Source organism: Equus caballus, chromosome 2, assembly GCF_041296265.1.
Source record: "Equus caballus isolate H_3958 breed thoroughbred chromosome 2, TB-T2T, whole genome shotgun sequence".
Lineage (NCBI taxonomy): Eukaryota > Metazoa > Chordata > Mammalia > Perissodactyla > Equidae > Equus > Equus caballus.
This window is the reverse complement of record NC_091685.1, coordinates 84,240,043-84,254,795: the sequence shown is the minus strand read 5'-3', so window position 1 is coordinate 84,254,795 and position 14,753 is coordinate 84,240,043. Positions and strand designations below refer to the sequence as shown.

At 38.6% G+C, this 14,753-nt stretch overlaps 1 protein-coding gene across 10 annotated transcripts in view; it reads left to right on the top strand.

Annotated features, from left to right (window-relative positions):
* Positions 1-14,753, top strand: part of GUCY1A1 (guanylate cyclase 1 soluble subunit alpha 1) — a 63,757-nt gene that overhangs the window by 23,160 nt on the left and 25,844 nt on the right. For 7 of the 10 annotated variants that reach the window (XM_070261457.1, XM_070261460.1, XM_023636397.2 and 4 more), the window contains one exon: positions 8,912-9,280. In XM_070261457.1, the coding sequence (XP_070117558.1) occupies positions 9,026-9,280 (255 nt within the window). In that variant the 5' untranslated portion in view covers positions 8,912-9,025. Of the gene's footprint in view, positions 1-595; positions 764-8,866; positions 9,281-14,753 lie in introns of all 10 variants that reach the window. The other 3 variants (XM_070261459.1, XM_070261461.1, XM_023636398.2) reach the window with 2 other exon arrangements.

Sequence of the window (14,753 nt, the reverse complement as noted above, 5' to 3'; positions counted from 1 at the left end):
ATTATTGACTATATTCCCAATGTTGTACATTATGTCCCCATGACATTTATTTTATAACTGGAAGTCTGTACCTCTTAATTCCCTTCTCCTATTTCACCTGCCCCCCAGCTTCTCCCCACTCTGGTAACCACCGGTTTGTTTTCTTGTATCTCTAAGTCTGTTTTTATTTTGTTTTGTTTGTTTGTTTTGATTTTTAGATTCCACACATAAGGAAATCATATAGTATTTGTCTTTCTCTGTCTGACTTACTTCACTTAGCATAATACCCACCAGCTCCATCTCTGTTGTCACAAATGGCAAGATTTCATTCTTTTTTTATGGCTGAGTGATATTCCATTGTATATATGTATATATATACCACATCTTCTTTATCCATTCATCTATCAGTGGATGCTTAGGTTGCTTCCATATCTTGACTATTGTAAAGAATGCTGCAGTGAACATAGGGGTGCATATATCTCTTCAAGTGAGTGTAATCCACATTTATTCATCACGTACTGTGTGCCAGGTACTTTTCTCAGTGCTTTGCATTGATTGATATTTACTTTCACAACACGTTTATGAGATAGTTGCTGTAAGTATCCCTGTTTTCCAGATGGAGAAAGTTGAGGTAAAGTTAAGTCAAGAACTTGACTAAAGCGCAGAGCTGTTAATGGGGGAGGCAAGAAGCAAGCACAGACCATCTGGTCCTGAGGCCTGGGGTCCTCATGCTATACTAACGCCACTGCCTCAGGGCACAACTGTGCATGGCAGCAACTCTTAGGTGAGCTGACTTTTCCAAATCATGAACTGTTGTACTAATCATCCTCTGCAGATGTATCTACATATATATATGTCAGATACTTAAAAAATCATCATTACAGAAGAGGGAAAATATATGTGTATGTATGCATGTATAAGAAGTCAAAGATGTGCTTCCAGGACTTTCTGAGTGGCCAAAATTAAAAAGAAGAGAAAATGGAAAGATTGTAATGTCATTATTCATCAGTTTCATTAAGCCACTTAAATGAAATTTATCAATCAACTCAGCTGTTTAATCATCATGGATTTGTTTTTCTTTTGAAAGTTTCATCAGGTTATATTGCCTAAATCATAATGAGGTCTGAAAAGTCTTGGAGAATGTGACCTTATTGAGTGTTTTGCCCAGGCAGCTAAGTAGGCTTTCACTTTACTTGCAAATTTAAATCAAACATTGCTAAGAGTACAGGCATTTCTGACATAACACAAAATATGTGTTCCTGAAAGACCGTATAGGCTGCAAAACCATGCACTAATGATAAAAGGACTTATGGGAAGCAAATGCATTAGAGTGAAACCAATCACCACTTATGAACACTAGCAAAAGCAAAACCATCCTAAAAAACACACCAGCTTGGAGGAAAAGACAGGTTGAATTCCAATGTATACAGCACTACAGTAATTATACGCTTGAATTAAGGGAAAAACGGTGAAAGTAGCTTGATGGGCAGGGACTATAAGAAAGTGCTGAGCCTACTGAGTTATGGAGACAAGGGAAAAATAAAGGAAAACTTCGTAATAAAAACTTCCAAGATAGGGCGCATGGTCAGATTGAGCTAAGAGGAGAACCTGGCGTGCGTGGGGATCTAGGCTGGCTGCGACCTGATACTGGCATCATTCATCTGTTTAGAGTTGTGTCTGAGCCAATTCATGCTACAGAAAGACACAGTATTGATCTGAAAATACATACAAACAAAATGGCCTTTTATAGGGTAAAAAGGAAGTACAGGGGCTGGCCCCGTGGCTGAGTGGTTAAGTTCGCGCGCTCCGCTGCAGGCTGCCCAGTGTTTCGTTAGTTCGAATCCTGGGAGCGGACATGGCACTGCTCATCAGACCACGCTGAGGCAGCGTCCCACATGCCACAACTAGAAGAACCCACAACGAAGAATACACAACTATGTACGGGGGGCTTTGGGGAGAAAAAGGAAAAAAAAAAAAAATTTAAAAAAAAAATCTTTAAAAAAAAAAAAAAAAAAAAAAAAAGGAAGTACATTTCTCCCTTAACTCGTTTCATGATAATTATTGTATTTTCAGTAAATTTATTTTTAAAGGACTAAGTCTCTGTAAGGATCTATTTTAGCAATATAACTATGGTGGGGATTATAGAAATAGCTACAGCCAGTAGTTTTATATATCTCAGGAAGAAAATATTGAAATGTTTATCCGATTTCCTCATGACCTGCATGACCTACCATAAGTGGTCATGATAAGTGGTAATGATACTTAATTTGAAGAGATAGTAACTGCGTGTTTTCAAATTTCAGTGATCATCACCCTGGGGAATTTTTAAAACATAGATATTTAGGATTTATGGTCCCAAAGCTTTTGCTCTTTAATAAGTTGTAAAACATTCTGTGAACATTTTGATGTAAGAACAGAGACTCCCCAAATGCTAACTATTAGAGTTAAAATTTCCCTACCACAGAGTGTACTAAACTTTGCTATTACTTCAAAGATGTCACAGAATTGCCCCCTAAGACCAATTTAAAAAAAGGTGTGGATCACGCTCACTTTATTTTTAATAAAGAATTAATGTAGTTTATTAAACATAATTTGCATCTGGTACTGTGGCTTTAGTGACGTGGTTACCATCGGGAGATGGGGGGATTCCTGGTATTTTGGGTCCCTAGAGGTGACATTGCCATCGCCTTTAGAATTGACCTGCTTGTTTCGGGAGGGTCACCAGTATGGGCTCTCTAGTTAGAAAAATTTAAGACATATACCCTCCACTCTTCCTAGAGATCTCTGGAGACACCTTCCCCTTGCTTGCAAGTGCAGTCTGTTGGGAAGGTGAATGCTCTGTTCTGTAATATAAGTTGGAATCAGCTTTCCCATGTCTGGGCTTTTGAAGAGTGAGAAATTGCTTTCCAGAAGGAGATTTTAACAGTAGAATTTCAGCCCTCCAAATCCTATAAAGTGTTGTGTAATATTGAAAACCCCAAATCTGGGCTTGATTATAATGAGTGACCAAAGTCATGGGAAATGTATTATGGTCTATTTTGATTGCTCTTCATGGACCCTAGAGTCTTTCCTTGGCTGTGATATTAAGAATTAAACTCAGAGACATGTGCCCTCCCTTTTCTTTAGCCCCTATGTCTAGTCAGTAGTCAAGGCCTGTAGATTCTATCTCTGAAATACTTCAGGAATTGATCCACCTTTTCATCTTCAGGGTCAACATTTTAGCCCAACCCAGATCAGCCTCCTGTTCAACTCTGACCCATTTCTCATTCTGCATTCAAGTAATCTTTTAAAATCTAATCTAATCTATTCACATTCTTACTTCTTAGTCATTCATTTGATTGCCCTTAGAATAAGAGTTCTAATTTGTTTAATGTGGTTTACAGAGCCCTCCAAAATCCTGACCTCTGCCTGTCTCATCACTCACCATCATCACCTTGCCCTCGCTGACCCCATCCTCTAGCCAGACTGGGATTATTTCAGTTCCTAGAACATGACTAGGTCTGTCTTGACCTCCACGTATGCTGTTCTCTCTGGAACTCTCTTCACCTGGCTCAGGGGCACAGCTCAGCTCAGCTGTCTCTTCCTTCTGGGTCTGGACCCCTGATTACTACTCCTGGAGCACTATGTGCTTCCCCCTTTTGTAGCACATGTCACACTTGGAACTGATGTGTCAGAAATAATTTTCCTGCTGGTTGTAAACCCCATGAGGGCAGGCAATGTCCTTTATTCATTGCTCTGCCCCTGCGTCTAGAAGAGTACCTGAGACATAGTAGGCCATTCATAAATATTTGTGGAATACAATGAAAAGTGAATAAATGAATGAATGAATGAAGTAGAAGGCAATCCAGTCTGTGGGAGTGGAGACTATAAAAAAAAAATGCAAATGGCATGGAAAATTCCAGTATGTTAAGAGCCAAAAGATTCTTGAGCTTTGAGTTTTAGGAGCTCGTTGTTGAATTTAGCAAGGAGGGTTTCAGTAACATAGTGGAAGCAAAAGCCAGAGAATGGCAGACTTAGGAAGAAGTATTGTTTAAGGAAGTGAACCCAGCGCATAAGGCCTGATCTTACAAGAAATATGACTCTAGGGGGAGCAGATCACGGTAAAGCTAGGGAGGATGATGGCAGGAAAGGGTCTACATTTGCTTGTCGTTTTTCTTAGCTTACTGCGGAAAGACTTGGGTGTTCTCCCCCATTTTTCTGCTTCTTTGTCCTGCTTTCCTAATATATCATAGGAGAAAGTGTGATAAATATTTCCTGCTTCAAAGTGAAAAGAAACACATTTTAAAAGACTGATTTATGGGATTTTATTTAATATTTTTTCAATTTTTGAGGAATGAAAACTTTATGAATTTTTGGTCTACCGAAAAATTAGGCTGTTTTCTTGACATTTGTTTATGAAATTGGTTGTTCTAATTTGTACTGGAGTGTGCAAACTTTATCCTTAACTAAGAAAGTTGTTTTGAAGTTCTCTCCTCCTTTCAGCTACTCTTAAAAATCTAGACTTTTAGGGGTTGGCCTGGTGGTGTAGTGGTTAAGTTCACATGCTCTGCTTTGGTGGCCCAGGGTTTGTGGATTCAGATCTGGGGCACGGACCCAAGCACCACTCTTCAATCCATGCTGTGGTGGTGTCCCACATACAAAATAGAGGAGAATTGGCACAGATGTTAGCTCAGGGATAATCTTCCTCACCAAAACAAAACAAAACAATTAGACTTTGGAATTTAATCTTAAAATACTTACTTCTCTTAAATCACAAATTTTGGCATGGCTAGGTCAGAGGTCTGATATTGGACATTAGATACAACTATTTGCTTTTACCATGGAGACTTAATTCCCAGGCTCCACCCCCCTCACCCTACCCCTGGTGATTTCTAATTTGAAATCTGCTCTTTAAGACCTGATGTTGTAAAAGAGGCTTTCTGTGTTAGAGAGTATGTATAGGGTATTTTCCTCAGGTCTTTTTACGTGTAGAAAGCAAGATTTTTGTACTTAATTCACTCCTAGAATTTAAATGTTGGGAGCCCCTCCTGTGAGCAATAATGCATCCTGGTTATTAATATGAAGCCAATAGCTGGGTCATTATTCTCACCATAGCAGAGTTAATCACTTACTAGTAAAAGGGACAGAGCATTCAGTATATTTGGAGGCTGTTTAATCATCAACTTTGGGGATGATTAACCTCTTTGAGTTTCTGTGACCATATATCCCACTGCTGGCCAAGGCCTTGTCACCAAGTTTATTACTTTAATTAATTTGTTTTTCCCTTACCATGTTACTACCATTTCTACAACCAGCTATGTACTGAATTCAGCAGCCGACCAACCCATTTCTGAAGTCACTGCTAATGTTACATACAAAAATCATCACTAGTTTAGTTAAAGAACATATTTTGTATTCCTGGCCAGCAAACACAAGACAGACATAGGTTTCCAAGGTATCAGCACTGTGTGCATCTGTTTCATAGTGTAATTTCATCAGTTGAACAGATGAAGAATGCTCATTAGCTTGTTTATACATATGCGATTTAATGAGACTAAACACTTAACTGATCTTCAAGTAAGCAAATCTTGTTTCCTGTTGCTGTTTTTACCTTAATAAAAAACAGTGTTAGACACATTTTCTGGAAATTAGTGCTGCGCAATACAGGAGAAGAAAGAATTTCAAGGAAGATTGACTGGTCAGTTGTGTCCTGCTGCAGTGGGATTAAATAGGAAGATTAGAATAAAATTATTGGGTTTGGGGACTAGAGTTGAAATCCAACGTTACTGAGAAGATTAAGCTTAATGGAAGACTTTATCATAAACTATATTATATCAAACTCCTAAGTCTAATGCTAAAATTCTAATATGCACCAGAATAATGAAGCAGTTCTATAACTTCATTAGATCCAACCTATAATCTTCTAATTTTTATTGCTTTTCTCTTTTTTTGAGTATCCTCAAAAAAAATTCTAATTATTCTTATTCTAATTTCTTCTTCTAATTGTTGTAGTTTTATTTTGAGATAAGTGAAATCATGGCATTCAATTAATAGACCTCTTCTTCCTGAAATTCAATACAAAATAGTGGTATTATAATTTTTATAAATAAATAGTTATTTAATATTATCTATTACACTCTCTTGTATTGCTTCCAAGTTGTATAAAACAGGATCCAAGGAGGCTGCTATATTTTGGGAGTGGGATGGGTAGAGGAGATGAAGAAGTAACTGGCCCCATAGTCAAAATTATATTTGGATTAAAATGCTTTAGTTAACTTGTTCAGCTTTTTACAACCAGGGGTCAGCAAAGTAAGGCCTGTGGGCCAAATCCTCTGCGTGTTTTTGTAGATAAAGTTTTATTGGGACACATCCATGCCTATTCCTTTGTATATCAGCTATGGCTACTTTCATGCTGCAATGGCGGAGTTGAGTCATTGATAGAGACCTGAAGAATTCTACTCTCTGGCCCTTTACAGAAAAGTTTCATGACCACTGATCTAAACCATATATGAGGACAGGAGTTAGTAAATAGTAGCAGAGTTATGTTGAGATGTATTGAAGACTGAGAAACAGATATCTGTGGATTTGAGTCTTAAAAGAAACGTGATTGAGAGCCTTTGATTTTTAGATCTTTTGGAATGCAGGTAACCATTCTGCTTATCACCAAATTACCTTTGGGCCACTCAGTAGCGTGCTGAGCCAGACAGCTTCCTATTCTATTCTGGCAGAATATGTTTTCTGCTCATGAATATATAGGATCTTCCTTGCACCTTCTTGAAGATTCATAAATTACATTTAATCACAGATTTTGCATATGACATTAAGTAACAGAGAGTACTGGCAGCTTCTTCTTCTGATCTGTAAGCATCCATAATCTTCCCCCTTACCTGATATCCCATGACCCCTCAAGGCCTGTTGGATATTGAATTAGCTTCCTTATTTCTCCCAGTTCAGAAAACAAATTGTCCATTGTTCTGAACTTAGTAGATAACTTATTTGTGACAAATTACAAGCTGCCACTTATACATATTAAGAACATATTAAGAGCTTTGAGGCTCATAGAAAAGAAAAAAATAATTGAACTCCAGTTATAAATACTGAAATATAAGGCTTTATCATGGATGATTCACATACCACCAACCAATGAGCAGCAGAATTATGTTCTTGTTTGCTTTCTAATGATATACCTGTAAACCGTGTCTTTAAGCCTGATTCTTTAGAAACTAGTGTATCTTGGTGATACGAGTTTGAGTTAGTAGAAAACGCATTGGTTCTGGAGCCATATGGACCTACATTTGAACCTTAGATCTGTCACTGTCTAGCTGTTCAAATGAAAGAAAATGACCTAAACTTTTGAGCCTCTGGCCCACTGGGGATAATAATACCTGTGTCATGTGATTGCCAAGAGGATTAAACAGTTCCTGTGAGGCATAAATGTAAATACAGAGTGCCCAGCACTGTGCCAGGCCCATCGTAGGGGTAAGTAAATGGGAGTTCTCTTCCACTCTTTTTTTTTTTAAAGATTATATTTTTTTCCTTTTTCTCACCAAAGCCCCATGGTACATAGTTGTATATTCTTCGTTGTGGGTCCTTCTAGTTGTGGCATGTGGGACGCTGCCTCAGCGTGGTTTGATAAGCAGTGCCGTGTCCACACCCAGGATTCAAACCAACGAAACACTGGGCTGCCTGCAGCAGAGCACGTGAACTTAACCACTCGGCCACAGGGCCAGCCCCTCTTCCACTCTTTTTTATGTTTTGTGATTTTTCTAAGAATGGAAGTAGTTGGTGGCCACAGTTAATCAAGATTGTTAGCATTGTCAGTAAGCTGAACTCACAACCAGAAAGTTCCAGTGACAAATAACTAGCAGTAAACGGGTTGTGACATCAACAAAACCAGAAGTCCAAGAGAAAATTTGGTGAAATGGCCTTGTGTACAATTTCAGTGGGACTCTGGGAAGAGAGGCCTTCTTGGTTTACTCCACTGTTGTCTAAATTCAGATCCAGAGACCCCTGCGATCCATTGGCATGTTCTTAGGGATCAGGAGTTCTTTGCAAAAATATTCTGTGTTTCTTACTTTTGTATTTTTATTTTTTTTGAAGATTGGCCTTGAGCTAACGTCTCTTGCCAACCTTCCTCTTCCCCCCTGCCCCAAAGCCCCCGTACATAGTTGTATATCCTAGTTATAGGTCATTCTACTTCTTCTGTGTGGGATGGCGCCACAGGGTGGCCTGATGAGCAGTGTGGAGGTCTGTGCCCAGGATCCGAACTGGTGAACCCTGGGCCACTGAAGCAGAGTCAGTGGACTTAACCACTCGGCCACGGGGCCGGCACCTTTGTTTTTTATTTTGATGATATTTTTAAATTATTTTACGTGTAGAGACAAGTGTCTTTTTTTGCAGTAATTGTTTCAATTAATTTTTTTTTCATCTAAAACTCAGTGTTTCAGATCTGAAAACATATACTTGGGCATCATTTACATATATATTTGTTTCTTTAGGTATGTTTGGGAGACATTGTTTATGCTGTTCTGATTTTTCAGAAGTGACAGCATAATGAGAATATAGTAGTACTAGCACTGATAAAACTTAGACTTAGATGTGGCTTCTCTCATAAAACCATGGCGTTCCACTCATGGAACAATGTGGAATCAAGCTAGACTAAATAGGTTATAAGAATGGAAATCAGTAGTTTGTGCTAAGGACATATTCCACTTGAAAAATATTAAAATATCAAAAGCAAGCATTTTACTAGTATACTAAAATGCACACATACTAAATAAAAATCTTTTCCAAATGTTCCATCCATTTTATAATTGACCTTTCCACCAGAATCTTTTTTTTACTTGAAAATGCAATATGACTGTATGGTCTTTGCTTTTTCACACCTGTCTTTGTCTGTTTTCCCAAGTCTACAGTCACTCCTCTTTCCGTTCTGACTTTCTACTGCCCATAGACACCTCAGTCACCAGTGTCCTTGATTTGCCAGCGGCTTCTATTTGAGTGTCCCACGTAGGAACAACAGCTCAGTAGGAAGAGATCCACAGCAAAGTGAGAAGCCATCCACACCATGTTCTGCACGAAGCTGAAGGATCTCAAGATCACAGGGGAGTGCCCTTTCTCCTTACTGGCACCAGGGCAGGCTCCTAAAGAGCCGGCAGAGGAGGTAGCAGGAAGCTCAGAGAGCTGCAAAGCAACCCTGCCCATCTGTCAGGACGTTGCTGAGAAGAATGTACAGGGAAATCTTCCTCAAAGAAAGACCAGTCGGAGCCGGGTCTATCTTCACACGTTGGCGGAGAGCATCTGCAAACTGATCTTCCCCGAGGTGAGTACTTGCCCTGTCAAGATTTTCCTAAGATTTTGAAACTGTAAAAGAATGTTTTCTAAGGAAAATGTAAACATGTGCTTTCTCACTTTCAAGGCTAGAATAGATGTAGAATATTTTCTGGAAATATATAAAAACATTCCTTTAAGGCAATCATGTTCTTAAATTGGGTTTATCTTAGAATGTTTAAGACCATGAATTCTTTTCAAAAGCATGCTGCACTCTGACAAGCTTTATAACTTAGAACAACTGCTCTGAGGGGTTGACGGCCTTAACCTCAGCTTCCTTATCCATAAAATGGAAACAATAACAGTACCGACCCCCCTAGAGTTTTAATGAGCAATCGCTGTAGTAATCTATAGCTTTTACCATCCCCTAAGTGCCCAGTAGTTGTTAGCTATTATTTTAAAACTAAACTCCTTGAAGAATAACTTATTTTCTGCTGTGTTTTTTTCTTCTAATTCCAAAGAGCATCATATATTCTCTGTCAATTTGTTGAGGTGGGAAAATCTCCCTTTTCTTGTTGGCTCTGAGTCTGAAGTCTCTGCTCAAGCCAGGGTTGACCTGCTCCCTGGGGTCAGTCATGGGCCTTTGATTGCTCATATCTATGTGTTATTAGCTCGGATACTTCTTGATATAGCTCTGAGAGCTGCGTAGCCCAAGGCCATTTTGAGATCTGGAGTACCTTTTGTTAATCCACCTATAGGAGAACTCTGCGGACAGGGCATGTACCTACTTAGATCAAATATCTTAGGAACAGAGAGGGCATGTAGGCAGCTCCTCTCCCCCTGCAGGGCTAGGGAGAACAGCCCCTGAAAGTCTTTATGAAGTCTTCCTGACTCAGTCGGGGTTCACAGTTTTATAGAAACTCGCTTACCCTATGAAATTAGACATTGATATAATCAGACTCCAGCTATCATAATCCATTCATGAATTTTAATTGACTCAATACCAGCCCTCAGCTTTGTGCAAAGCACCCAAGAACCACAGACTTGCTAACTCTTAGAACTGAAAGGAACTTCAGAAGTAATTTTGTTTAACTCCCAAGAAGGACTAGAGAAATTAAGTGACGACCAAAGTCACGCAGGCTTCAAAGGGCAGAGCGATTACTGCTGTCAACAATATGGGCTACAGTGACTAAGAAAGAAGAGACATGAATTGAAGCTTGAAGGATGGATAAATTAGAATTAGCAGAAAGTTGAAGGAACTTATTTCAAATATACTATCAGCACAATAGTACTTTGGTTAATGGCCTTTGAAATGGAAATGTTTAATTATCCTCTCCCTACTCTAGTCACTAGACAGCCAGTTTGGCTGGGATAAGGGATGTAGCCTTTCTCAGGGAGATGGTTGACTTCACAGTCTGGGAAGTGGTTGGGACTCTCTTCCAAGGACAGAGTGAGTTGCACAGAGATGAACAGATGGTGATGATGGAGAAGCTGGAAATCATCCATGCTTTCCATGAGTCTTGTCATTACCACGTTGGCTTCATTATTTTGTTTGATAAATTTTGAATTCCTACAATAAGAGTCACACACTTGTTGGAATTCTTTTTAAAAACATTCTGAATATCAAATATAAATGATATTTTGCTTTTTTCTCTTTTTTTATTTAGAATAATCTGTGTTGTTTGTGAACTCATAGGAATAAGCATCAGTATTTGACTGGAGTGTCATGTAGCAGAGAAGGCAAGGTTATAAGAATTCTAGGAAGCAGAAGGGGTACATTTGGCATAAATGACTAGAACTCCTCTCCAACAGCTGAGGCCATTTGCCTGATAACAGTAAATGCCCCACTGTTGGATACATTTGGACTGTATAATAATCATCTAGAGTACTTCATCAACTGTCCAAACATCTACATATTTTTGATTAAATCACACATTATTTACCAATTCTTTTCTAAGTGGACAGATTTCATTCTTAGCCTGCTGTTGAGTTTCAGGTCTATCAGTAATCCAAAATACCATTTGACAACATCATAGTTCTTATTTTAGATAATCAGATTTCACTCCCCAATTATGTTTGTGGGGGGGGGGGCACAAGTATTAAAATTCATTATCCTTAGCAAAATTAGAGTAGGAGATGTCATTCCAAAGTAGTGGCATAATTGGGCTTAAAAAGGCCTTATTGATCATCTAATGCAAACTTTTCATCTCTGTTTGAAGAAATCGAGGTACATAAAATTAGACCACTTGCTTTAAGTAAAAGAGAGAACTGGGGAGATAGAAAGGTCTCTCATCTCTTTCATAATCCGTTGCTCTTTCTATTATAATATTGTTTGCTTATGTTTCGTCAATATTGCTCCCCAATAATCCCGTAAGCTCCTCAGCCATAGTGTCTTTAGGAACTTGCGATGTAGTGTTAGCCCCAGTTGTAACACATCAGAACCCAGTTGCTGAATTGAATCAATTGAATCAAATATGTTTATATAAATGATATTGCTCCAGATCAAAGACCTTGTGAGACTAAGAGGATCAGAGGAGAATCAGGAAGTGTCTAAATGTGTTCTAAAATATTAGGCTGCAAGAAGAATAAAAGATACAGTATTATAATTTATTCTTATGAATTGAAATATCCTTGGCCTAGAAAAACATTAAAAAACTGTAGAAAAGTTAAAGAAATAGCAATTTATCCATAAACCACACCGATGAAATTCCATTCAGAAGGCTCACAGTAATATTGCATCAAATAGAAGTTATTCCTAAAGTCTCACTATATGCTGTCTTTGTGAGAAAACTACTTGTTTTAACAATGAATTTCTATCTGTCCTTTAACAAGTCAGAAGATAATTGTGAAGTAAAGAGAAACAAACTAGAGAGCAACACTTTATTCCCTTTTGTGGACAAGTGACCCCTCTGTGAATCAGAAATTCCATGCTCCACAACACTTCTGAGTCCAAAGATTGTGAATATAAGCAGAGTCCATTCCTCCAAAATTCACAAGGGAGACTTTCCCAAATACAAGGGAGTTTGAACACTGGGTGACTAAAAATCTATAGACGACTACTACGCAAGATATGTCGAATTGTAGGGAATTAATTTTGAAAGAAATATTGGATTTAGTCCTAAAGTACCATACTAAGCTAAAAATCGATATATAGAATTGTTGAGATATGGATTATCTGACTCTTCTAGAGCAGCTCTGCAGTGGTTGATTTAATGTCATGAGGCCCCGAGATTGGCTGTGTATGACAAGTCTCACTTAAAGTTGAGTCCTGCCTATGGCTTTATTGTGGACTTGCGTCTTTCCAGGGTCTAGGCTCCGGATAGATTATAGAAGCTGCAGTGCCAAGGTAGGAAACTCTATGTACCAGCAGCCTTTCCAATTAATGTTTTGCCTGGAAAGCTTGTGGGTTCTGTTTTGAACTTAGAACCGTTTTCCAGAGGAGGAATAGTATATGATGAAAGAAGATACTCACAAAAGTCTGTTAACCCATAATATCACTAAAGCCTGCTGTTAAAGCTTTGCTAGGACTTCAGCACATTTTTTTTTAGGAAAACAAGTTCTGATTCAAAATGGAAAGTCAGGAATACATCTACTCCACCAACCCCAGCAATGGGAAGAGGGACCGTTTTTCTTCCCCTCTTACAGTTACAGCATATATGTTAGGAGGAAAGGACTAGACAAAGATGCTCCTGGTGACAATGGAAAGGAAATGAAAGACCAGGAAAGATCTTGACTGAAAAGGGTAAAAGAGTGTACCTGGTGGCTTAATCAGAAAGGTAAGGAGGAAGAAAATGATGTTTCTACTAGTGTTTGGGAGAAGGAAGGAAAAATTCTTCAGTGGCAAAATTGGATGGATTTTCTTTCTTCATTGCCTATTACAAGTTCCTGGTCAGAACAGTAGTTCATATATAAACAAATTCAAGTTATTTTAAATCGGCAACAATCAAAATTTATTTGTAAGCAAGCTAAAAGAATTACACCTCTGTACCTGGCTATATCGCTTCACTGATAAAATTTTCTTTATTAAGCCTTCAAGACTGAATAGCTGACAGAGTGAGTGTTGTTCATTCAGTCATTCATTCATTCCATCAATATGTAGTGAACATCTCCTATGGCCACGTCTCCTCTTCTAGGTGCTGGACATACAGTGGTGAACAAAACAGGTATTTCCTGCCCCTTTGGAGCCTCTGTTCTCGTGGAGGAGACAGATAACAAGAAAAAAAATGTCAGGTAGCAAATGCATGAAGGAAAACTGAAGCTCATATACAAAGGCAGAGACTCTCATTTTATTGATGACCCTTTTCCCACATGAATGTGTTGTACAGAAGAAAGAGCTCACAGCAACCTGTGATTTCATAGGTTTTAATACACACTAGTATTCTGGTGTTAGTAATGCCAGAGGAACTTTCTACCGAGTAAAAGGTCCTTGAGAAATTGAAGCTTTTCAAGCCCCTTGGCTGATCTACCTTGTTTACAGTCTCCAAATTAATGTTACCTTCCTCTTTCCTTGATATAAAAGACTGCTAAGAAACGTGCCCATATTTTCTTTCCTGAGCACGTTCCTCACCTGCCGGGCTTCCTGCCCTTTGCCGCCATGTAGGTCACCAGGACCTTGCTCAGAATCTGCCCACTGTGTAAGCCCCCTGTCAATCTTTCTTTCATCATGAGGCAGATGTACCCCCACCTCATTATCTGAACAGTCAGACAAATTGTTCTACGTTATAGATTACGTTTTCTTGTCTTTCTTTTCAGCATTTGTGTTTTCTTTCAATAAATCTAAAATTTCTTTTCTGAGCTCTATATGCACTTTGAAAGTGAAAGTCCTTTTCATAACTCATTTCATTAAAACAGAAGCTTGCTCTGTTTTGCTTAACGCTGCTACCTCACTTGACCAGTGGAAATTCTAAGAGAGATATAAATAGTTCTTAAGGAAAAAGGAATTTCCCAACTTGAAACATAGCCAAAACCTTCTTCACTTTCTTCTGGGTAAACTACAGAAAGAGTCAACGGTTACACATACACATATAGATACAGACGGTTTTTATATGGAACGCAAAAAATTGGCAACACTGTTATCAGTGCTCTACCCGCTTATCAACTAGTTGGAGACAATGAGCTGTTAAGAGAGATTAATAGGCAACAAGTATTTATGAAGTTTTGAGACTTACATGCAGATATCTTGCAGTATAGGAAAACTCATGAAAAAAATACTCAGAAATCAACAAAAGAGTAAGACAGTAAGTATTTGGTGAAGATTATTAGTTCAAAGAAAGGAAATTAGTACAAGTTAGGGTATTTCCAAGATTTGTTTCAAATCAACAATGAACTGACCTTAGTGAGAGATTAGATTTAAGGGCAAAAAGAAAGGGTTAAGACAGAGATAGCTGCAGAGTTTTCTAGACCAGGAGATAGAAAGGATGTACGAAACATAAATATGCGTTTGTAGTTAGGGGCAGAGATTCACTGGGGTGGCTGGGTGTAGAGTTTGTGAAAGCAACAGGAATTTGCTTGGCTTGAGCCATGCT